The sequence below is a fragment of the Budorcas taxicolor genome, chromosome 2, assembly GCF_023091745.1.
Source record: "Budorcas taxicolor isolate Tak-1 chromosome 2, Takin1.1, whole genome shotgun sequence".
In the NCBI taxonomy this organism is placed as follows: Eukaryota; Metazoa; Chordata; class Mammalia; order Artiodactyla; family Bovidae; genus Budorcas; species Budorcas taxicolor.
In genome coordinates this window covers 180,097,722-180,119,796 of record NC_068911.1, presented here as the reverse complement: position 1 = coordinate 180,119,796, position 22,075 = coordinate 180,097,722, and the positions used below count along the sequence as shown (strand labels likewise).

The window sequence follows — 22,075 nt, the reverse complement described above, 5'->3', positions numbered from 1 at the left end:
TTCTTTGAGGTGTAAAAGTGTTTTGAGAATTTTGAAAAAGCAATCTGCAGGTTATGAAAACTGTAACTTAAAAAAAGTCAATTGTTTGCCCTTAGAAAAGATGGTTCCAAGGAACACACTTCCCGTACCCAAGACTATGACTTCACAGGGACTCCCATTCAGTACACGTCGCCCTTAAGAAAAATGGCCACCTTCTGATCTCTCTGCCCTCTTTCAAGATGGCTTCCCCGAGGCTCGTGGGCCTTGGACCGGAGCCTCTTCCGGCCTTGGCAGGGGGCGGGGTTCATTGAGCCAAGCCCTGCGTGCAGGCGCCCGCGACGGAGACGCGCTTCAGGGCGCAGGCGCACGGAGGGGCGGGGGAGGAGGGAAAGCGGCGAGTAAGATGGAAGATGAGGAGGTCGCTGAAAGCTGGGAGGAGGCGGCCGACAGCGGGGTAAGGAGGAGCCGCCGCCCCGGGGCTGGGCCGGGCGGGACCTGGCGTGAGGGAAGCCTCCGGGGAGCGGGTCCGGGGATGGTTCTCCCCGAGGAAGTGCCCCACACGCCGGGCCAGGGATGAAGGAGAGGCCCCTGGCCCCCGAGCGCCGCGAAGGCCTCTTAAAGGGGCCGCGTTCCATTTCTCTCTCCGCCTCGGCCCGGGGCGCCTCCTTCCCCCGCTGCCCCCGGGCCGCCGTGCGCGCCGCCGGGGCGCCCCCCCCCCCCCCCCCCCCGCCGCCCGGGGCCTCCGTGCCGGGCGCCCGCCGGCCCGCCCCGGGCTCCGACGGTCCTCCTCTCCCCGTCGGACGCCCACCCCCGCCCCCGCCCAGAGCTCCATTTGAAAGTTCCTGTGCTCTGATGGGGAGCGACGCACCGTGTGGGGAGGAGTGCGCGCTGCGGGGCGGCAGGCGGGGCCCGGAGAAGAGCGGGAGGAAACGGAGTCACTTCTGGACCGTCGGCCCCGCCGGAGTGCCCGCTGCTTCCTGCCGTCCGCCTCGGTGGGCGAGTCCGGGCTGTTTTCCTCTTTCAGTTTTACTGGGAGGGCCCCGGCAGAACCGCCGAAAGCCCCGGCGGCAGCCCCTCTCCCGCGGGCGCGAGCCCCGGGAGGACCTCGAAGAGTGGCCGCCGGGGGCAGGGGCGCGCTGCGTCGGGCAGCCGCTGCCCCGGCGCGCAGCGGGGATGGACCGTTCGGCTCTTCGCTTTGGGGGCTTTTGTTTGCCTCCACAAGCTGTGCGAAGATAGTTTATCCCAAGCTGGAGCAGCCAGTTCGACTTGGTTCGTGTTTAATTTGGCGTTTTCAGAGTGTGTGAGTCCGTGGTGACCCTGCTGAAGGTGTGGTCTTTTGGGGCTCGCGTGTTCGTATCTGTTCATCCCCCTGGAGCTCTGTGTATCGGGAGTAGGGCGTGGAGAGCCGAGTGTGGCTCAGTTGTCCGACTCTTGCGACCCCAGGCTCCTCTGTCCATCGGATTCTCCAGGCAAGAACACTGGAGTGGGTTGCCATTTCCTCTCCAGGGATCTTCCCGACCCAGGGATCGAACCCGGGTCTCCTGTGTGGCAGGCAGATTCTTTACCGACTGAGCTAGGAGGGAAGTCGGGGTAGAACGACAGGAGCTGCGTTCCCCCTCCCCCCAAGCTTTGAAGGCGCTTGTCAGCGCTTGAGGAGGCCGAGAACGGACCTCTCCCGTAGCATTCCCTTAATGCTGGACCTTTGGCCTTGACGTTTTTCCCAGTGGTGGTTCAGCATCTCTCAGGGTGTTTCTCAGCATAATTGAGGATTTGAAGAATCAACTCGTTCAGAAGGTATTGAGTACAATTCTTAGACCATCTTTCTTGAATTTTGACTTGAGTAAGGAGAGCAATGAAAAGGTTTTTGTGAGGAGCAGCAGGTGTCAGCCGGCCGGGTGTTTGTTCGTTCAACACGCAGTTTGGAGTGTCTGCGCTAGACAGCGTGCTCAGCAGCGAGTTTGTGCCAGAGAATTCACAATCTCCCGGTAGAGGCGTTTACTGCCTACGAATGTGAGTGAATCATTCAGAACCCCTCCTGCTGCTCCCTGCGAAAGAGCTTGGCCTACAATTTGAATGTGACTCAAATGATATGTTTCTTGAGAATCGTGTCCTTTCTTTGTTTTTTCCTCACCTGTTTCAAAGGTACATGAGTTTCTCATGTTTTAAAGAAGAAAATGAATGTAGGGTCCAGAAATTGAGGATTGCCTTAGTCTTTGAGAAGCTGTAGAGTGCTTGGAGATAAGCTAGCCCGCTCTCAGTTCTATAGCTGAACAGACCCCAGAGATGTTAGATCTAGCTTGGATCTTTCTGGTGCTCATCCAGGGTTCTTTGTGCTAAACCCTTCATAAGTGCCAGGTAGAGAAACGGAGCCCAGCCTTGTCACACGGGCGTCGCGAGCAGTGCTGCCACGGTGCAGGTTCCTTTATATAGCTTTCATTTAATTGGAGCACCTGCGGAGGTATTACCCTCTGTAGGATAATAAGTAAGGAAACTGAGATGTAGGGAAACCTGTCTGGTTCAAGGTCGCGCAGATGGTAATCTGGAAGCTGGGATGTGACCTGTCTGACTCCAAATCTGGACTCTTTCTCTCGCATTCTGCTGCCTCCCACTTGGAGATCTATGGACAGTTTGGGAGTTGGGCGTTGACTTTTATTTTTAATATGTTTGCTTTCGGTTTATACTTGAAGGCTCCCTTGAATCTGATTCCCTTTGCGAATTTCATTAAGAGTCTTGTAAAAGTGTACTTTTGAAGGAGGGGATGAGACCTGATGTCTGTATCATAGGAAAACTGACTATACAGTGTCTCTCAGATGCAGCCAGCTGGGTATGTAAGTCTCAGCTTCAGGTTACCCTGTCTCTCAACTGCGATACGGTAATGAGAGTTAAATTACACACACACACACCTCCCCTTGCCAAAATAAAAAAACTGGGATGGCGAGGCTAGCAAATGGGGTTTGACTCATTCTAAACGTGAGCATTTGAACTTTATGTAATCTAGAGTTCTAATCCTTGAAAGTAGAGGTTTTTGGTGATTCCTGTTCTCCGACACCGCAGAGAATTTTGCCATCCTGCTAGAATTTCTTTCTTATTTGTCAGGACATCTGAGGTCATTGTTTCCGGTTTATTTTCAAGACATTCAGTATCAAGTTCTGTTGTGTCCTTTGGGGGGAGACTGACTGAGAAACCTCTCAAATGTTCTGTAAATAGACTGCATTTTGCTTTTAGTTAGTATCGTGAACTCTTACCTGGTATAAAACTGCCCCTTTACCTACTCTCCCAACAAGTTACAGCCTCAGAAAAGAGAAAAGACAAGTTAAAAAATATGACTTATATTCCATCAGGGAAGTGATACTTTAAAAATACACTGCCTTTGGGAGAAATGAAAATGTAGAATTGAGTTAATGTTGATTCAGACTCTTTAAGTTGTGTCCTTATCTCAAGCACATTTTGAGGACAAATAGCGCATTTTGTAATCTTCATATTTCCCCCCAAATCAGGCTAACAGTTTGCTCAGTATGAAAAGAGCTCACGTTCCCGGGCTGTAGCAAAGCAAGGTGTTCGCAGCAGAATTAGGACTTGGCTGCACGGAAGTCGGAGACAAGCCTCAGATCCACACCAGCTTGGTTTTTTTAGATAGGAGGATTTTTTGGTTTGTTTTGGCAGTGCCTCATGGCCTGTGGGGTCTTGGTTCCCCAAGCAGGGATTGAACCCCAGCCCTCCATGGTGAGAGGGCAGAGTCCCAGCCCCTGGACTGCCAGGGAATTCCCTAGTGAGGAGTTTCTAGAGGGGAAAGAGAGGGGAAGCTGGTGGTTAATCATTCTGTGGTGATATTTCTTAACCATCGTTCCAGGAGCCAGGCCGTCTGTGCCTCATACCCAGTGGTCTGTGACCTGGTGGTCCGGATGCGGAACCTGCAGAGGTCATCTTGTTTTGAAAGTAACTTAGACTTGTGCATCAGTGATATCAGAGGTTACATTTTTAAGACATTACATTCTTGAAACATCTGGTACTGATTAATTATTACTGTGCAAGCATGGGATAGGAGTTAGAGAAAGAAAAGGGAGAAGGGAAAAAGTTTAAAAATCAAAACATTTCTAAAAGCTAGTTGATGGACGCAGGTTCAGATTTCTGATTGTTTGACTGAAGCTTTATGCTCGCTTGTTTAGACACAAAGAAGACGCAGTCTGCTCCATATTATTGGCAGTGAGCTAGCCCAGTCCTGGGGGAAGGGCGATGGTGCGTAAATGGGATTGGACTGGTAGTTAACATCAAGCTTTGGCAACCTTTCTCATTTCGTTGCCTCTCAGAAGTTGCCTTCTGAAGTCACGTAGCTAGTTGGAAGAAAGTGTATCTTAAGTTCAAGGATAGTGGTCTTCTGGACTAAGAATTTAGGTTTACTTTCTACTCTCATTGAGCCAGTCATCTGAACATTAGCCCTTCGGCGATATCATGTGGTGTGTGAGTCTTGGTAAAGTGTCAGTGAGCGTGGAATCCTTGCTGTGTTCCAGGTCCCAGGCACAGTCCAGTGAGGAGGCAAGGAGGCAGCACTTTCTTTGGAAGAAGTATAGACGGGGTCCTGGGGCTGGGATCAGAGACAGTCTTGTAGGGAAGGTGACGCCCAAAGTAAGATTCCACGGCCCAGTTGAGTTAAGCACTGGCAAGTCTGGGAGGACAGCTGGAGTGGGGCCAGTGCACTCGGGCCAGGAGGCGGTGAGAGGAGAACGTGCAGCGTTGGCAGAGCTGCGAGGATCTCCTCTGGCTGGAGGGGGATCCTTGGCAGGGCAGACTGGCAAGAGCTGAGGCCCGAGAGGTCTGCAGGGGCCGGTCTGGAAGAGCCTCCTCTACACGGCTCTGGAGAGCTTGGGCTTTGTCCGAAAGCAAAGCAGAGTGTTGGAGGCGCTCTCTTTTTTAGGAGAGGGGCGAGTTTTGTGCTTGTTTCGGCCGAGCGTGCGCTTTCTCTAGCTGCGCGTGCAGGGGCTTCTTTCCTGTTGTGGAGCAAGGGCCTCTCTTGTCCTGGAGTGCGGGCCCAGTGGCTGCTGCGCACTGGCCTTGCGAGTCGCGCCGTGGGGGCTTAGTTGCCCCGCGGCGTGTGGGATCTTAGTTCCCTGACCAGGGATCGAACCCATGTCCCCTGCACTGGAAGATGTCTTCTTCAACACTGGGCCACCAGGAAAGTCCCCAAGGTTAGATTTTAATTTAAAAGATGGGAGCTTTGATTTGCTTAGCTTTCTTTAGAGAAGAGACCGTTCTCCCTGAAGCAGGGCTGCCTGCCTCGCTTTGGGGTCTTCAGTGCTGCCTGCAGTCGCTGTCATCGCAGAGGGTGTGCACTGGGTGTGGATGGGGGCAGATACTAGTTATTTGGGGGCTATCTGGTGCCGATTTCCTTCTGTCTGTGTTACAGTAAAGAAGGCATTTACGATTTGCGGTGTCAGAGAGCACAGACCCAGGCGTAGCGTGGCCGCAGGAGCCGTTGCTGAGCTGTCTCTGCTCCTTACGGAAAGACTGAGCTCGCGGGACTGACGTCTTCAGAGGGGCTTTCTATAAAGCGGTTGGCTAGTTGAGACGTGATTGTGCTGAGCAGTCCGTGCCTGGGACTCTGGAAAAAAGATGTTTCACTGTGATTTCAGAGAAAGAATAGTGAGCTTTTCACTCGTAACCGCTCAGCGCTCCTCTTCGGGGCTGCATGGGGGTCTTGTTCCCAGCGTGCTCTGGGTGTACAAGAGAGCTGCCATGGTTGCTGTGGGTTGGAATTTGGAAAGTTGCTTTTCCTTCTGCCACAGGTCAGAGCCGTGTGTCTTTCTAAAGCTTTGGTAAAGTCCTTCCAGAGAAGACGCACTGTCATCTGGATCTGGTGGCTCCGGTCTGCTTGGAGCCGGCCCTCTCTCCCACTGTCCCCTCTGTGCTGCAGCGGCCCCAGGGTTCGTTGTCTGTTTAAGGCCATATCCCGTGGCCGCCTTCACAAGCGGAGCGGGTCCTTTCCTGCACACTTTCCACGGACACAGAAGTTGTTTTCCTGTCACAATAGCTGCGGACTTGTTGGTTTCCTAGGAGATCAAGTTTAGCTACTTTTATCTGTGGCCAAAATACAGAATGAAATTGGTTTTTCTTAAGTGGTTACTATAGAGATTGCTCTTCCCAGCTGGTTTCCAAACTCTTCTCGCCTCCACCAAGCATCCTTCTCCTTACCACCCAGCTAAGCTCGATGCAGGATGAAGGTTAAAGCCAGCAGCCACAGAAGTTAGCAGCAAATCCTAACAGTGGTCTCTGTGTACATAAAGGATCTTACCCCTGAGGGTAAGACATTTAAAAATGTCCCTCACTGTAAGTCATCCTCTCCTCCACACCCAAAACTTTCCCTTACAAAATGAATACAGGAAACAGTCTCTCCTTTCTAAAAGGAACAGTAAAGCTTGTTAAAATGCAGTTAGAATGGCATTCTTCAGGGGTGTGATCCTTCGACGAGGCTCTGCAGGACCGTTATGACTAGAGTCTGGAAAGGTCAGGACTGGCACTGCTCTTGATAGACCTTGAGAGCCAGATGTCCAGCCCCTGTGCTCTGGCCTTCTTTGATTATAAGCGCATCTGTGACCCTCCAGCCGCCCGTTCTGTTCCTGCTGCTGAGTTGCATGTCTCACTGGTGAATGAGCAGAGCCTGTAAACCTGGGGGCTCCCACATTCACCGGCCATTCCTGGCAGGGCTCCTTCGGCAGCCTCCTGAGGGCGCGTCACAGGGCAGGCGGAGTGCAGCTCGTGTCCCCTCTGTCTCCGTGAGCCAGTGGCGTGTGCGGGACAGGAGCGCCCGCGGGCGGCCGGGCTGAGGCTGCTGGCACCCTGCGCCTGCGCTTCAGGGCCTTTCTGGACGGTCTGTTCACCGTTGCTGCTTGGCAGAGAACTAACCAGTTGAATGCTTCCCGGCGCTCGGTTGCTGGTTCCTGTGTCCTGTGCAGTTGCGTGTCTCTTGCCTGGGATTGACCTGCTTCTGTAGCCTGGATGATGAGCTCATGCGTTCTGTGTATCTGAGAAACTTGAACTCAGTGCTCAAGAGCCAGAAAGACAGTGCTGCTGTGAGTTGTAATGCTAACAACAGTGACTGTGAGATGCTGGTTGAAATCTTTTTTTTTTTCTTTTCTTTTTTTTGAGCTGTGCTTCGATGCTTGTGGGTTTCCCGACCAGGGGTTGAACCCAGGCCCTCAGCAGTGGAAGCATCAAGTCCTAACCACCAGACCACCAGGGAGTGCCTTGAAATCTTGATTATAAGTGGGAAATAACTTTTTAACATCTGGCCAAGCGGAGAGAGAGAATGTGAAGGGGAAATGGAACAGCTCTGCCCTCTCGGGCCCCTGTATCCGTAGCTCACACTGATGGCCTCGGGTAACCTGTAGCCTGTGGACTGCTGGGGGCGCCCGTTGCGTTCTGCAGGTTGGATCTGCATGCCTTTTCCTGGCCTGGCTTGCTCCCCACGGCCCCACCCTGTCGCCCCCCCCCCCCTTCTGTGCCCCTGTTGTCCTGCCTGTTCTGTTGGCTGCCCCCAAGCACTGTGCTTCCTGCCCCTGCTGCCCATGATTCTGACTAACCTGTGGTGAAGGTGTCTTTGGGTGTCGAATAAAACCTGGTGTCGGGGAGCAATAGAGACTTTGCTCCATCCCCCAAAGTCTGTAGGTCTGATATTTCCTTTGGGAGAGAAGCCTTGCCATCTTCATTATTAAAAGGAACAAGAAAGGATAGGTTGCCCTGGGCGGTCAGTGACCCACTTTCTCCATCCGTGGCAGGACAGAAATCAGGAGGCTAGGCTAAGGGTTCAAGTGCCAGGTGTGATTTGGGGGCACGTCACTACCTACTGTCATTGATCAATTTATCGATAATCTAGTGGAAAGTGTTGTTCTAGCCGACCTGAAGGCTGTGGTCAGAGAGCCTCAGAGGGCTCTGAGAGCAGTTTCAGAGAGGCGGGGGGCCAGGCGCCATGTGTGTGGTGAGGGCTGTGTGGTCCGGGCGCGCGGCTCCGTCAGCGCCTGCCGCTCTCGAGGGACAGGCAGGCGTCTTAGGGTTTAGCGCTTTTCTCAAGCCCGGGGAGATGTGAGAAGCCGGCTCGGTAGACTTTTCTCCTGAAAATAGGTAGCCGTCTGAGGACCAGTTCTGCCCGTTTCCCCAGAGCGCAGGGCCTCACCCTGACGTCCGCCTGCCTCCTTCCCAAGGGTGTGGAAGGCCAGTGATCACGGTGCCTGGCGGCGTGGCTCCTGTAGAACAGGGTGGTGGCTGACATTCCTCACTGAACAGTCCCTTTTGCTTTTGGTCTTAGTTTCAGCCAAGGTGTGGGAGGCATTTTATGACCAGTTTGCCCGGAGTGCTTGGAATGCTCATCTCCAGGTCAGGTGAAGATTTTGTGGACAGGCCATGTAATGTGCTCCTGGCCTCAGCCCGGTTAACAGTACCGGAACCCCTGGACTGCCCAACTTACTAGTCTGTTCTGTTCCAGGCAGTGGCTCCCTCTAGCTGCTTCTCCATACAGCTGGGGTCAGGCTATCACAGCCAGTATCCTTACGGAACGGTTCCTTTGGTCAGCTGTTCAAGTGACCTCATCGTCATTAATAGTATTGAAGGGTCAGTCACGCATTTGGTAGTTTAAAAAATGATAATCTTATAAAACAGGTAGAATGCAAGTAACAAGGCCGTGAGTAAGTATTTAAGCTGAGAACTTCCATTAGGTGTGGCCAAGTGTCTCCCCAGGGTGTCCAACCTGTTTGTTCTGCACCAGTCGCTGTGCTTTGGGAGTCGGTATATTGGCATAATACATAAAGTTCCCCAGAGATGTCTGTACCTACGGGGCAAGTGGTGGGTCACTCTGACCCCTTCCACGATCTAGAAAGGAGCACTGTCTTCTGAGGAGTCACATGCCTGATGCCAGGGGGAGACAGGGCTGTCCCTGGCTGAGCAGGCATGCGGCTGCTGAGAGGGTCTGGCTCGTGCTTACACAGATGCGCAGTGCACGCTGGAGGGGGCGGGGAGACCCGCGGGCAGGGGAAGCTTCTGCTTAAATTTTTATCTTGCCTTAAAATTTTTGTTTCATCACTCCTTTTCAGCTTTGTTTTCCTTGTGTGTAGAACTAGATGAATAAAATCTACCTTGCCTAGTGATAAGAGGTAAATAAAGTTATCCCGGAGTAAAAAGATCATTCTGGGTGCTCTGCAGACACACTGTAGGGGCAAGAATGGAAGCACAGAAAATAATCAGGATGCCGCTCGAAACTGAGACCAGGACAGTCTCTGCAGCAGAAGCGCTCAGAAAATTCAGCACACATTTTGAAAATAGAACCAGCGAGATCTGCTGATGTGCGTGTGAAGAGGCCTCAGAGGCGAGTCCAGAGTCTGGCTTGAGCCCTGGAAGACTGGACTTGCTGAAATGCGGTGGGGGGAGCAGGTTTGCAAGGAGCAGGTTTGCGCGACGGGGTGAAACCAAGAGTTGGTTTTGGACCCAGTAGGCCGAGGTACCTTTTCAAATCCAAGTGGGACTGTGTATGTGAGTGATTTTAAAGCTGTGAAACTAGATGAGGTCACTTAATAAGCCAGCCTGGACACAGAAGGGGCAAACTCCCCAACCTCAAGGAATCGGGAGAGGAAGAGGAACCTATCTTATAGAAGAAATCAAATTCGAAGCGTGAGAGGGAACCACCGGGATCGCAGTGTCTGGGAGGCTGAGTAAAGAAAATGGTTTATCCATTCTACTGATAAAAGCTTACTTAAGCTGTAAAAATGCCGCAGGGAAGGAGCACTGAGCAAGGTTTGGGATTCACCGGTAAGCTCAGCGGCAGTGCAGGGCGGTTTGGGAGGGACAGTTAAGCGCAGAGAGCTGAATTGAAGCGAGGCGGGGAGTGTCGCCCAGAGCAGGGCCTGAGCCGGACACTGGGCCCTGAGTGAGTGCTAGCTGCTTCGCGCTTGCCTCGGGGCCCTTCGGGCACTCAGTCACTGGTTGCTGGCAGATGAAATGGACAGGAGGGATGCTTCTTGTTCTAAGGTTAGGTCTAAAGCAGTGTTACCCAGCAGAAGTATCCTGCAGGCCACGGAGGTAACGTAAAATTTTCGGGAAGCCATGTTTGAGAGTATAAAGAAACACATGAAATTAATATTTTTAATTCAATATATACAGAGTAGTATCCAACATATAAACAATATGAAAATACATTAATGAGCTACGTTACACTTTTTTTCGTAACTGAGGCTGGGAAGTCAGCTGTGTCTTTGGCACTTAAAGCGCCTCTCGGTTTGGACCAGCCACGTGTCAAGCGCGTCCCAGCCACATAGGGCAGCACCCCTGCGCACAGTGGCCCAGCTGGATCTGAGGCAGAGGAGAGCGTGCCCAAAGGGCTCCCTCCTCCTGGGCAGGCGCACAGGGATCCGTAAAGCTCTGCTGAGCTAGGGAAGGAAAGCAGGAGGTGGGTGTCCCTTCCAACCAAGTAGAAATCGTTGGGTGGTTACTGCCTGCCGCCCCAGAGCCCTTTCTGCTTTCTGGTGCCCCTGACTTCTTCCAGTTCATATCTTGCTGGCCTCAGGAGTTATTAACTAATTTTCCGCGGTAGCTTTTTGAGTAGTATGGATACCAGCTAATAAGAACCGTTGCTGGGTGCAGCTGAAGTAATCTCAGATGACTTTCTAAACCTAATCTAAGGTTAGAGAGATGGGTCCATTGTCAGATGCCCCTCGAGATTTGAGCGTCTCTATTTAAGAAGCGTCTCTCTGGGGCCCCTTTTTTCCTTTCCCTCTGTTCTCCCTGCCGCTCTGTCTCCCCGCCGCGAGTTTGCGCAGCTCTCCCCGGGCTCCGTTTCTCTCTCCCGACAGTGCGTGCGCGCCTCGCACTGCAGCCGCGGGGCTGCTGTGCCTCTGCCTGGCGGGGCTCCCGTCGGCGGGACTGCCTCACTCGTCCCGGCCTCCCGCTGCTAGCGCGTCTCCTGCTTGGCAGGTTTTAGGCTTTCCGTAAACGCATGTCTCCAGCTTTTTTTTTTTTAATCACAGTGAAGCAGAAGGAAAATAGCCTTGAGATACATCAACAAAGCATAGATTTCCTTGGGGAGGGAGCTTTAGACTTTATCCTGTGCCCTACAGTGACCCACATAATTAAAGTGCAGTGTTTTTCCTTGCTGTGGGAGTAACAGGAAGGAGGAATGCCTAGTGGGAAATGGAACCTTCAAACAGACCAACCCGAGTCTGTGTTAAAGAGGCAGCTGACGGCTTCACTGCGCCCCACAGCTCTTGTCTCTCAACTTCGGAATTCTGCCTTTTGCTCTGATTTACCCAATCGTGTTTGCTCAGGAGTTATTGAACCTGACGGGGATCCTGAAGCATGGCTGTAAAATCAGACCTGGGCGAGGCGACTGTGGGTGCCCTCCTTCCTGGAGTAAGCCGAGGGGTGGGGCAGGCAGAGGCATTGGAGACGGCCAGCCCCCGTGGCAGGACCGGATCACCGCCATGCCAGTGTTGTGGAGGGAAAAGGCAGGGATGAAGCGCCGTTACTAAAGTTGATATGAAGGTTGTTGGGAAAAGCTTTTGTAAATTGCACACCTGGACTTGAAATAGCCAGGGGTGTGCTTTAAGAGTTATGCAGACCTTTTTATCTGGCTTTAGACCAGAGTTTGCTGGTTCCACCCATGAAACCAGTCCATCCTAAAGGAAATCAACCCTGAATATTCATTGGAAGGACTGATGCTGAAGCTCCGATCCTTTGGCCACCTGATGCAAAGAGCTGACTCTTTGGGAAAGACCTTGATGCTGGGAAAGATTGAAGGCAGGAGGAGAAGGGGACGACAGAGGAGGAGATGGTCGGCTGGCATCCCCGACTCGATGGACGTGGGTTTGAGCAAAGTCTGGGAGACGGTGAAAGACACAGAGGCTGGCGTGCTGCAGTCCACGGGGTCGGACACAGCTTAGCGACTGAACAGCAGCTACCTGCGAGTTACTTTGTTTTATTCCTAAATGCAATTGAGGCCCTCGAGGGAGGAGCCAGACTCCCCCGGTGTGTGGTGTGGAGACACAGGTGCCTTGCTGGGGAGACTGCCCCAAGGAGGCCCTGGCAGAGGCAGCCTGTTCGCCAGGCGCCGGGCGCTGTGGTCCTGCCGGCGCCTAGAGAGGCTGGCCCGGCGTGGGCTCTGCCGCTGCCCTGCGAGTCCAGGGGCCAGAGCGCCCTGGGAGGTGGGCTCACCATTCACTCCTTGATGGCATTTTCTCCCGACTTTCCCGCACGACCAGCCAGGCTCTGTTTCTCAGAGGAACGCTGTCTCTTCAGATCCCCCAGGGTCTCCCTGCAGGATGTGGTTCCCAATTTGGGAGAGCTGGACTGCGTGAGCCTGTGGGGCATAGCGGTTCAAAGGGAGCCCAAGATTGGTCATTTCGCCTTGAATTTGAGAGGAGAATCAGAAAATACCAACTTCTGAAATGGCAACTGGCAGAGAGACAGTTTGTGCTCAAAAAGTCCCTTAGAGCGTAACTGTGCTGATGGAAAGACGGTGCTTCCTGGTCAGAGCCAGGACCTCTCAGACCTCCACCCGGAATCGAGATTCTCGGCAGTTGTGTCGGCGGCCTGGTGACCGGAGGGCCTGGGTTGGCTTCGCCGTCCCTAGGGGGAGCGGTGAAGTCTGCGTCTTGCCAGTGCGGCTGTAACGGTGCTGTCCTGCACTCTGCGCCACGGCCCGAGGAGTCCGGCTCTCTCGCCCGCCTGTGTCCTCCCCTCTTCCCTCCTTGCGTTGCTCTCTTCTCTCTCGTGCGCCTCTGTGTTATGGAGCACGGCTCTCCCCGTCGTCTGCCTGCCGTGCACACACGTGCTGGCCCTCCGTTCCGTTGGAAGGTTCTGGCTGGGTCTCAGTTGAGACTGTTCACGGTGTCTCCTTCCGCTCCTGTGCATCCACCCCCAGCTTCTGCTGGAGGCTCACGCGAGCACCTTCGTCGCACGATCAAGGGCCTCAGCAGCCAGTGGGGCTGTGCGTCTTTCTCGGGTGCGTTGAACTTGCAGACCCTGACGTCTCATTGCACCCGTCTTGTGGCGGTGACCTCCCTTCTGTCTCTCCTAAGGACCAGCCTGTCCAGGAGCACCTTGCTGCCCCCGGTGGCTCTTCGTTGCTCCCCGGCCCCAGGCTGCTGCCTTTCTGGTTGGCTCGTTCTCGCAGACCAGGCAGCGTGGCCCTCCTCTAGCGGAGGTGCAGCTCCACACGTGAAGTGCCACCTGCGCTTGGTGACAGCAGGCCTGTTGCACAGGATTTCAACCCAGAGAGAGGAGACACAGCGCCATCTTCTGGAGTCTGTTCAGTGCTACTCGAGAAGAAAGAGAGAGCTTTTCCGGAAGGAGGAGTCGTGGGAACTAGAACTCCCCTCGCCCGTGATCGCTTGTGCCCTCACACTTGCCTTGCGCCCCAGTGGGCCTTCCTCTCTCAGGGTCGAGCTCCAGTGCTGAGCCTATGGGAGACACTAGCCGTGGAGGTTGGGCCTCTCCCACAGGAGGCTTGACCTTGGGCCGGGCCTGTGTGCACCCCTGTGGAAGAGGCAGGTGCCCTTAGCTGGCTGGATGCTTTGTTGGGGCCACAGCAGGCGCTTCCCCAGGCCTTCTGCAACTGCTGGAATCCCTCTGCTGTCGCCTCTGAGGAGACCGGCGTTCTCCTTGTAGTGTGCCCTGTAGGAGAGTGTCCGCTGCGCCCAGCTCCTCAGAGCCGGGGTCGGAGCATGCGTTGATTGCAAGGGCCTGTCCAAGGAGAGAATGGACTCCTGACCCTGGACAGACGCCAGCAGGAGACACGGGGCCTCCTCCAGCTGCCGGCAGAGCGCCCGCCTCCTGCGGACGGCCCTGGGCGTGCCGGGCTGCAGCCGGCCAGCCGAGGCGGCCGGGACCCGCTTTCCACCAGGGCTGCCGGCGTCAGAGCCCGCCCTCCCCACTGCCGGCCGAGCTCCTCCTCAACCCACTAAACTGCGGTGCCGAGGGGGTGCGGGGGCAGAGTAGGATCCAGGGGTGGGAGGAAGCGGGGCTCGGTGCCCGCCGGCTTGAGCGGCGTGGGGGCGGCAGCATGCGGCGGGCCTCCAGAGGCCTTAGTTCTGGGGCTGTGCTGCGACCGTGGGGGAGCTCTGTAGCCTCTCTGAGCACCTTCCCCTCATCTGACGGAGACAGAGAAAAGCCGCTTTGGCTCACACAGGGTTGGTGTGACCGGAAAGGGGGTTTGGGGAGGTCGCGCGCCCTCTTGAAGGGCTTTCCTCCACCAGCCCCTGTTCTCCGGCTTCCCTCGGGCCCTGGAGTCTTTCCTGAGAGGAGGCCTGCGTGGGCGCGCTCAGATTCAGTCACCATCTTGTGTGTTTCCCATAGTGCTTTTAAAAACCTGCTAACCCATTATTAGGTCCATTTGCCTCGAATTTGGCCCTCAGAGCAATGTAGAGGCGAGCGTCCCTGGAATGAAGTTTACAAACCTGGAGCTTTCGCATCACGCTGGAGCAGCAGCTTCAGTCCCCCGGGCGTGGCTGCCTGTCTGAGGGACGCGTGCTCCCTGGCCCCCTGGAGCCCCCTGCCCTCGCCACTGTGCTCCCTTCAGAGGGAGTTTGGGGGCTTGCCCGCCTCTGGAGGCGTTCGATCTGACCCGTTGGAAGACTAAACCCCGTGGATGTAAAACCTTGCATCTGTGATGGAGGAGCTTGAGTAGGAAGTAGCAAACTGACGCAAACTTTAAAACCACCAGTTATCTGTGAAAAGCCCTTAAACGTTGGTGGGCATCAGTCTAACGCGAAACACACTGTTGACTCAGGCAGTAACGCTGGCATCAGTCCTGAAGTTTAGAAGACTTTCATCACCGAGGGTGCTGTGGGCATAGGTGTTCTTGGAGTGCATGTCTGTGTGTTCACAGGAAACATCTAGCTCATTCTCTCACCCCTCCATGCACCATTTCTGTTCAGCATTAGACAGCCATCGGGCACCAGCTTGTGTTCCAAGCTTGAGTGAGAGGTTTGATTTTTGTGGCTTCCTACCCCCTCCAGAGGGCTGGAGGTGGCCTCAGAATACAGTTTGTTATGCTTGCCTAAATACAGTTTGGAGAAGGCAGTGGCGCCCCTCTCCAGTGCTCTTGCCTGGGAAATCCCATGGACAGAGGAGCCTGGTGGGCTGCAGTCCATGGGGTTGCAAAGAGTTGGACACGACTGAGCGACTTCACTTTCGCTTTTCACTTTCACGCACTGGAAAAGGAAACGGCAACCCACTCCAGTGTTCTTGCCTGGAGAACCCCAGGGACGGGGGAGCCTGGTGGGCTGCCGTCTGTGGGGTCGCGCAGAGTTGGACACGACTGAAGCGACCTAGCAGCAGCAGCAAATGTATGTAGTTTGAGTCTTTCATAAAAATAAAACATGTTAAACACAACTCAGCATCAGTCATATCAGTGTCAGATTCAATTTAGATTCAGCTTCATATCATTAGGCTAGCTTCATATTGTTCACAGGAAACAAAAACAAGGACATGAAAGGAAGTAAAAGAGGGGGAAATATATTCCAGGTGATATCAACCAAAAGAAAACTGGAATAGCTTTATTGATGTGAAATGATAGATTTTAAGGTAGAGATTGTCACTTACAATGGTAAGCTTTAATGTACTAAAAGGAATAATTATTGATTCTTTTAGTCTATAGATCAAACAAATCAGTAAGATTGTAGAAGATTTGAACAGTACCGCTAACCAGCTTGAACTGTAGCCATCAACTATATTTCAGGATATAATTTGTGAAAACTAGCTCTGGGCTCTGAAGTTTTTGAAAAAAGTATTTCAAAAACTTTTCACTAAGGCCATCGTTCTTAACATTTTGCAAGTACTAGAGTCCTTTGAAAACCCACCCATCTCACTAGGCCAGGGTTTCTCAGCCTTGTCACTGCTGACCTTTGGGGCTAGATGATTCTTTGCTGCGAGGCTGTTTTGTGCACTGTAGGATTTTAGTGGGATCCTGGTGGGCATTTTAGCCCACCGGATGCCAGCACACCTCCCATCCAGTAATGACACCTGAAAAATGTCTCCAGACGTGGCCAAATGTACCAAAGTCACCCCAGGTTGAGAACCAGTACGGAATTTTGCGTATGATTGCGCCCCTCTCCGGTAGCTAGATGGTCTCGCCCTCCCTGAGCATGGGTGAATGGGACATGTTTTAAGAACACACAGGAGACAGCTGAGGAGCCGGAGCCTGGGCTGTGCTGGGCGCCGCTGCCCTGTCCCGCACGTGCAGGCTCGCACCCCAGGCTCTGGAGCGGCCTGCAGCTGCTGCTGCTGAGGCTCGGAGGACTCCGACTCCCAGCCGGCTGCGCAGGCGCTCGGCTTCTCTTGTGTTCTCGGCCTCTTGCTAGGTGCTAGTCTCAGAATTCTAGTCCATACATGTAAAAAAAAAAAAGAAAATTGATTGTAAAATACGTGATCCACGGCTCGTGAAGGGAGAGCGTGTGTCTGAGGAGCAGGTGATGACCTGTGTGGGCGCCGAGACTTGAGAGAGGAGAGGCAGCCGCTCAGGCTGTGTTTTGCAGGGTACCTGGGAGTTTCCGGGGGGCCGAGACTGGAGGCAGGCGCACCCCACACGGGGCTGCGGGCCGGGCCAGCTTGGTTTTGCTGTGGTTGGTGTGACAGGAACAGGAGCTGGAGGCGTGTGTGCAGGAGGCTTGCATAGGGCTTAGACCGGACCGGCGATCAGTTGAAGCGTCTTCAGTGGGGACAGGACCCAGGCAGGCTCATGTGTGGAGAGTTGAAGTGAGTGGCTCTTTGAAGGACAGGTGGGCAGCCAGGAGACTGGTTCGAGGCCGTGCAGAGACCCCAGTTGAAGGATGAGGTCTAGAACTCTCAACGCAGCCTCAGGCATGGAGGGGGACGAACCTGCAAGGAGTCAGGGCCCCACGCCCCAGAGGCTCATGAAGGGAGGGCTGCACCCCCGACTTCTGAGGACACACTGTCGTCCCTCGTCACAGAGGACGCTTGCCCTTAGCTCTGAAAATAAAGACGTAAGTTTTTATTTGAGAGAGATTTTTTTCCACCTTTTATATACATTTTTTTCCTCTAGGAAATAGACAGACGGTTGGAAAAAAAACTGAAGATCACACGAAAGGAGAGGTAAGGCTGCTGTCTGGTCTGAGGCTCAGGCTCCGCCGGGAGCGCTGGGCAGTCAGCGGCGTCTCCAGCCGGCCGTTAGGTGTGGCAGGTCAGGCTCGCGGGCAGCGAGCGCTTCCTTTAGGGTCGGACACGGCGGCTGTGGGAGTGAGGCTGCAGTGGTCGCCTGCGTGCTGCGTTAGTGGGCCCCCGAGAGGCGGTCTGCAGAGAGGGGGTGGTGCCAGGCCAGGGCTGGGCGCGGAGGCTGACTGAGGTGTGGGCAGGCTGTCTCCTGGGCGCCACTTTCCTTCTCTGTGACACAGGGGGGTCGGGCAGGCGGTCCCCTGGGCCCTGCACGACTGGTGGCTCAGGGCGTCACCAGGGGGTCGGGGAGGAAAGGTTCTCAGGGGTTCTTCAAGACCTTTAAGGATCGCTTTCCCCCACTCGGGCAGCAGAGGAAGTAGGTTTGCAGAGCAGGTGCAGGTTGAGTGGCGCGGTCTGTCTTGGCCCTGCTGACCTGTCAGCGTCCCGCGGGGAGGAGGAGAGGACCTCTGTGGGCTTGCCTAGTTGTCCCCGGGGGCCCGGGGGGCCCTGCCCACCCACTGGCTTCCTGGCTCCCCGTCTGTGTGCGCGCCTGGTCACAGCGCCCTGGCCACCCGCCCTGGTCCCCCCAGACCCGCTCCAGGCCCCGCGGCGGCAGACCCCACCCCCGTCCCGACCCCTCCTGAGAACAGGGCCCTGAAACCAGGCCCCCGGGGCTGTTCGGTTCTGAGGAGGAGCTAGGTGACCGCTCGGGGAGGGTCTTCGTGGCCCTTCCCGCCTGGACCCTCGCTCTCCGCTGTCCCTGCTGCCCGCCCCGCCCTTTGCACACGCCCGCCGTGCTCCCCCAGCTGTGGACAGTGCTTTTCCTTGGAGCGCTGCCAGGCGCCGTCTGCATCGTCCTGACCGCAGCCCCGCCGCATCCAGCAGACGGAGAGCCCTGCTGCGGGGGCAGGAGGGGCTCTGCTCGGGAGCTCTTCCGAAGGGGCCGCCAGCGTCCGGGAGGCCCAGGCCCCTCAGCAGAAGGCCGGGCTGTGTGGCCAGTCCCGCCTGGATGCCGGTCAGGGCGGCGGGGCCGGCCCCCTGGAGCCCGGGTTTGAGCGCATGTTGGGACCTTGACTGGGAAGGAATGCTTTGCCGACCCCCAAGCTAAGGGGCTCCCCCACCTACCAGCCTGTTACATTCTGGTCTCCGTAGGGAAGCTGGGGTTTCTAACTGAGGCCAATGGATTCTGGACAAGAGATGTTTTGCCACAGGGGCCAAACTGTGGTGGTTGTGACTGTGATGAACACGAGGAGAGAAGTCTCAGAGTGAGCTGGTGTTCCCGCCCCCTCGCCTGGGGTTCGGTGTGGGGAGCAGACCTGGGGCTGTGTGAGCTTAATAAGCAAGCTTGCTCTTTGGCGAAACCCTTGAGTGAGAATTTCAGTGTCTGGTCAGAGGCCAGAGACTAATGCGTAGGCTTGGGAGGGGGAGTGGTGAGGCGGGGCACGCTGGGGCCTCCTCATTGCGGACGGGACTTCTGAGGCTGTGTTTGCTCTTCGTCAGCAGGAAATCCAAATCTCCTCCCAAAGTGCCCATTGTGATTCAGGACGATAGCCTTCCCACGGGGCCCCCTCCACAGATCCGCATCCTCAAGAGGCCCACCAGCAACGGTGTGGTCAGCGGCCCCAACTCCGCCAGCAGGCCGGCCCTCCCGGTCAAGTCCCTGGCGCAGCGGGAGGCGGAGTACGCGGAGGCCCGGAAGCGGATCCTGGGCAGCGCCAGCCCCGAGGAGGAGCAGGAGAAGCCCATCCTCGACCGGTGAGTGTGGCCGCCGCGCCCCTGGGGGAGGAGCGCGGCCTGCGGGGCGGGGCCGCACGGCGGGCTGCGCAGGGGCCGGACGGCGCGGATTCGAATCACGTTGGCCGGCTTTGAGTGCACCTCTGCCGCTTCCTTCTGCTTAGCTTAGACCTACCTAACCCTCTGTCTTCACCGCCTCATCCAGGAAACGGGATGATGATCGCCTGCCTCATCCGTTTATTGTACAATTAAATGGCAAGTAGTTGCGGATGTTACCTTCTGGGTCTCATACGGCCCGCTCTGATGCTTTTGTGAATTTCCTAAATTCTTTTTTTATTCATGGCACTTTTGCCTCTGCAGCTCTAGAGGTTGCATTATGGAAGTTTGTCACCTCCCGGTAAAGCAGTATTTGTTAAAACATCCTTTAACTATGAGAAGCCTCTTTTGGAGGGAGGGGGTATTCTGAGGCTTGGAGTACTAATCTGTACCGTGCCTTCATGATTTTGATGGACTCCCGTTCTCTCTCCTCTAAGCCCTCATTTGGCAAAGTAGCAGAAGTCCGTTCTCTTTCAGTTCTTCACAGTCCTACGAGTTAGCCATTAGCCCCGTGATCTGGAGAGGAGCGGAGGAGTGGCGGGGCGGGGTCACTGCTGACCCTTGGTCAGAGGTCTTAGCCTCAGCCCGGCCTCTGGGGAGCCTGGCCCCCGAAGGTCTGCGGGACCCGTGCTCTCTGTGGTCACTGTCGCTGCTCCTGGACAGCAGGGGCCCTGGGGCACTCCCCCCGCCTCCAGAGTGCTGCGGGCACTAGCGCTCAGGGACCCTCCACCCCACCTGCTCTCGGAGGCTTCCCAGCTTGGAGGTGCACCGAGTCTGCTCGAAGAGAGAAGCAGGAGCCAGAGTCGGCCGGGAGCCACTGGCCCCCACCCCAGATGCAGGAGTTGCCTTTAAGATCTGGGGGCCTCTCCTTTGCCCTTTCTCAGGCCTCCCTCTGGTCTTTTTCCTTCAGGCCAACCCGGATCTCCCAGCCGGAAGACAGCCGGCAGCCCAACAATGTGATCAGACAGCCTCTGGGTCCTGATGGGTCCCAAGGCTTCAAACAGCGCAGATAAACGCGGGCTGCCGAGGATGCCGCCACCCACCCCGGGCCGCACTGCCGGGGCAGACCGCTGGACTTGAGCAGAGGGAGCGACCGACTGACTTGCACTGTGATCCCCTTTGCTCCGCCCACTGTGACCTTGACCCCCATGCACTGTGACCTCCCTTCCCCTTCTTCCCACGGCGATTGGCGTGTCTGCAAGGGCTGTCCCCAGTCAATGGAAAGGGAAAGGGTGGGGGTTAGAGGAGGGTTGGGGCCCCCCCCAGGGACTCAGAGTAGAGAGTCAGGCTGTGCCCCTTGGCCACTTGGGGCGAAGCCAGTGCCAGCAATAGCAGTTTATCATGCTCGTTAATTTGGGATAACAGAGCGCAGAGAAGAACTCCCGTCCACCACCCTCCAGTGCGTGTCTTCATCACTTAAAAGCGAGTTTCATGGGAAAATACCCTTTCTTTTTTTTTTCTTTCCTTCCTATTTTTGTTTATACAAATATTTGATTTGCAAAAAAAAAAGTGCATGGGAGAGGTTTTAGCAGTTTAATGAATTTATAATTGAGAAAGGGTAGTTTGGTAGTCTACTTAAAAGTGTTTCTGGGAAATTCACTAGAAACATTAACCAATAGGACTTTGGTGAGCTTAGCTTCTGTGTTCCTACTGCCGCCCAGATGGGGCCGGGCTCTGCAGCCCCCAGGACAGATGAGCACCCATGCCTATACCTCCCTCCCCCAGCTACGGCCCAGGGCCTCTGCGCCCTGCCTGCAGACTGGGCTGGCTCTGTAGGCTCAGAGAGCCTGGGGAGGGTGCCAGCCCCTCACCTCTAGTATTTTGGGAGATGGAGAAAGTGAACAGACTTCCCCTTCCAAAACCCCTCAGGGTGGCTCCCTGCCGCCAGGCTGGCTGCTTCTGGAAGGCGGTGGGGGTGAGGCCGCACTCCCGGTGTTAGGAGAAGGGCTGTGAGACTTGCTCAGTGTCTCGCTGTCAGCACAAGGGAAGCCCAGAGACAGTCTGACTCCAGGACGCTGAGCCTCCTGCTGAGTGTGGGCAGAACGTTAGGTGGACCTTCCCGCTCCGGCAAGACTTAGAACTAACTCTCACGAGTCTGTGGGTTGCCATCACTGTTGATGGCATCGGCGTGGTAACTGTACCCAGGACATTTCCCTTGTGAAATCACTACCTTAGGAGCAAACCATTCTGAGTGCGTTTGGGGAAAAACAAGCTGTGCATTGCAAAGGCTGGTGATGACAGACTGGTTCCCCCTGCCCCTTGGCTACCCTCCACCCTTTTTCCAGAGTAAGGGCCTGGAATGAAGGCAGTGTTCCCTTAAAGGCTGGAGACTGGCTTTGGCTCTTGGAGGTGGAAGAGGCTTAGGGCTCCGCCCAGAGCAGCTGTGTGCGTACCATCTGGCTCCTGTCAGGCTCTCTGGTCTCTCCCGTTGCACTGCGCCTTGCGTCCCTCAGCCAGCCAGGCGTCCTGCCTGCTCGGCAGAGGAGTTTTGGAGCCATGCTGTGACGTCTGTGGCTGGGACAGCTTGCGCTGGCCACGGTGGCGGGCCAGGTCTCGCAGGCTTGCTCCCGCCTTTGGTTGGTCTGCCCTCACCTCACCCCGTGGGGATGTCAGCAGGGCCCAGCAAGCCTTGGCTCATTGCGTCTGCCCCTTAGGAGCAGAGGTTGGCTGTCAGCCTCAGCAGCTAGTGCACAGCACAGGCTTACCTCTGAGTGAAGCCCGGAAGCAGTGTGTGCGCAGAGCTGGACGCAGCTTCAGTGAGAGTCTGCGGGGCGCTGCGTGCCGCCACAGGCTCTCTGCAGGGTGCACAGGGGGAGGCTGCTGTCTCCATGGCCCCGCGGCCCTGACCAGGTTTCCGCGTCCGAGACGGACAGCGTCCATCCCTCACGTGGCAGTGGTGTCTGGCCCAAGATGAGACTGTCCTTTTCAGGTGGAGAAGGTACAGGGGTCGGCAGGTGGGAAGGCCAGAGGTGCCGAGGGCCCCGCCGTTGGGACCAGCTGCCCTTGATCCCCTCTCCTGGCGGGGGCCCAGGAGGCCGGCTGGTGGGTGTCTGGATCGAGGAGGTTGTGGGGACTGCCGCTCCTGCCTCCCTCCGGCCAAAGATGGGCTCTGCCCGCCGCG

The 22,075-nt window shown here is 55.7% G+C and overlaps 2 protein-coding genes across 7 annotated transcripts in view; one reads left to right on the top strand and one right to left on the bottom strand.

The window, feature by feature from the left end:
* The first annotated feature begins 346 nt into the window (after positions 1-346).
* Positions 347-20,394, top strand: SZRD1 (SUZ RNA binding domain containing 1). 6 transcript variants are annotated; one of them, XM_052657904.1, is made up of 5 exons: positions 359-433; positions 17,015-17,064; positions 18,277-18,389; positions 18,628-18,879; positions 19,865-20,394. In XM_052657904.1, exons 3-5 carry the CDS (start codon positions 18,304-18,306, stop codon positions 19,965-19,967), a joined length of 441 nt encoding a protein of 146 aa, XP_052513864.1. In that variant the 5' UTR covers positions 359-433; positions 17,015-17,064; positions 18,277-18,303; the 3' UTR covers positions 19,968-20,394. The 6 variants fall into 6 exon arrangements, with proteins under 6 accessions (XP_052513847.1, XP_052513839.1, XP_052513864.1 ...); XM_052657895.1 differs by having other exon boundaries at positions 18,625-18,879; XM_052657887.1 differs by lacking the exon at positions 18,277-18,389 and having other exon boundaries at positions 347-433.
* A 966-nt stretch (positions 20,395-21,360) lies between these two features.
* SPATA21 (spermatogenesis associated 21) overlaps positions 21,361-22,075 on the bottom strand; it is a 40,479-nt gene continuing 39,764 nt past the window's right edge. The window contains exons 15-16 of the mRNA XM_052653781.1: positions 21,660-21,749; positions 21,361-21,536 (exon numbers count right to left, since the gene is read on the bottom strand). Coding sequence (XP_052509741.1) covers positions 21,361-21,536; positions 21,660-21,749 — 266 coding nt within the window. The remainder of the gene's footprint in view (positions 21,537-21,659; positions 21,750-22,075) is intronic.

Coding starts and splice junctions, on each gene's coding strand:
- SZRD1 (XM_052657879.1), top strand. CDS start 383: ATGGAAGATGAGGAGGTCGCTGAAAGCTGGGAGGAGGCGGCCGACAGC. Junction 17,065..18,624: donor AAGATCACACGAAAGGAGAG/GTAAGGCTGCTG, acceptor GCTCTTCGTCAG/CAGGAAATCCAAATCTCCTC. Junction 18,880..19,864: donor GAGAAGCCCATCCTCGACCG/GTGAGTGTGGCC, acceptor TTTTTCCTTCAG/GCCAACCCGGATCTCCCAGC.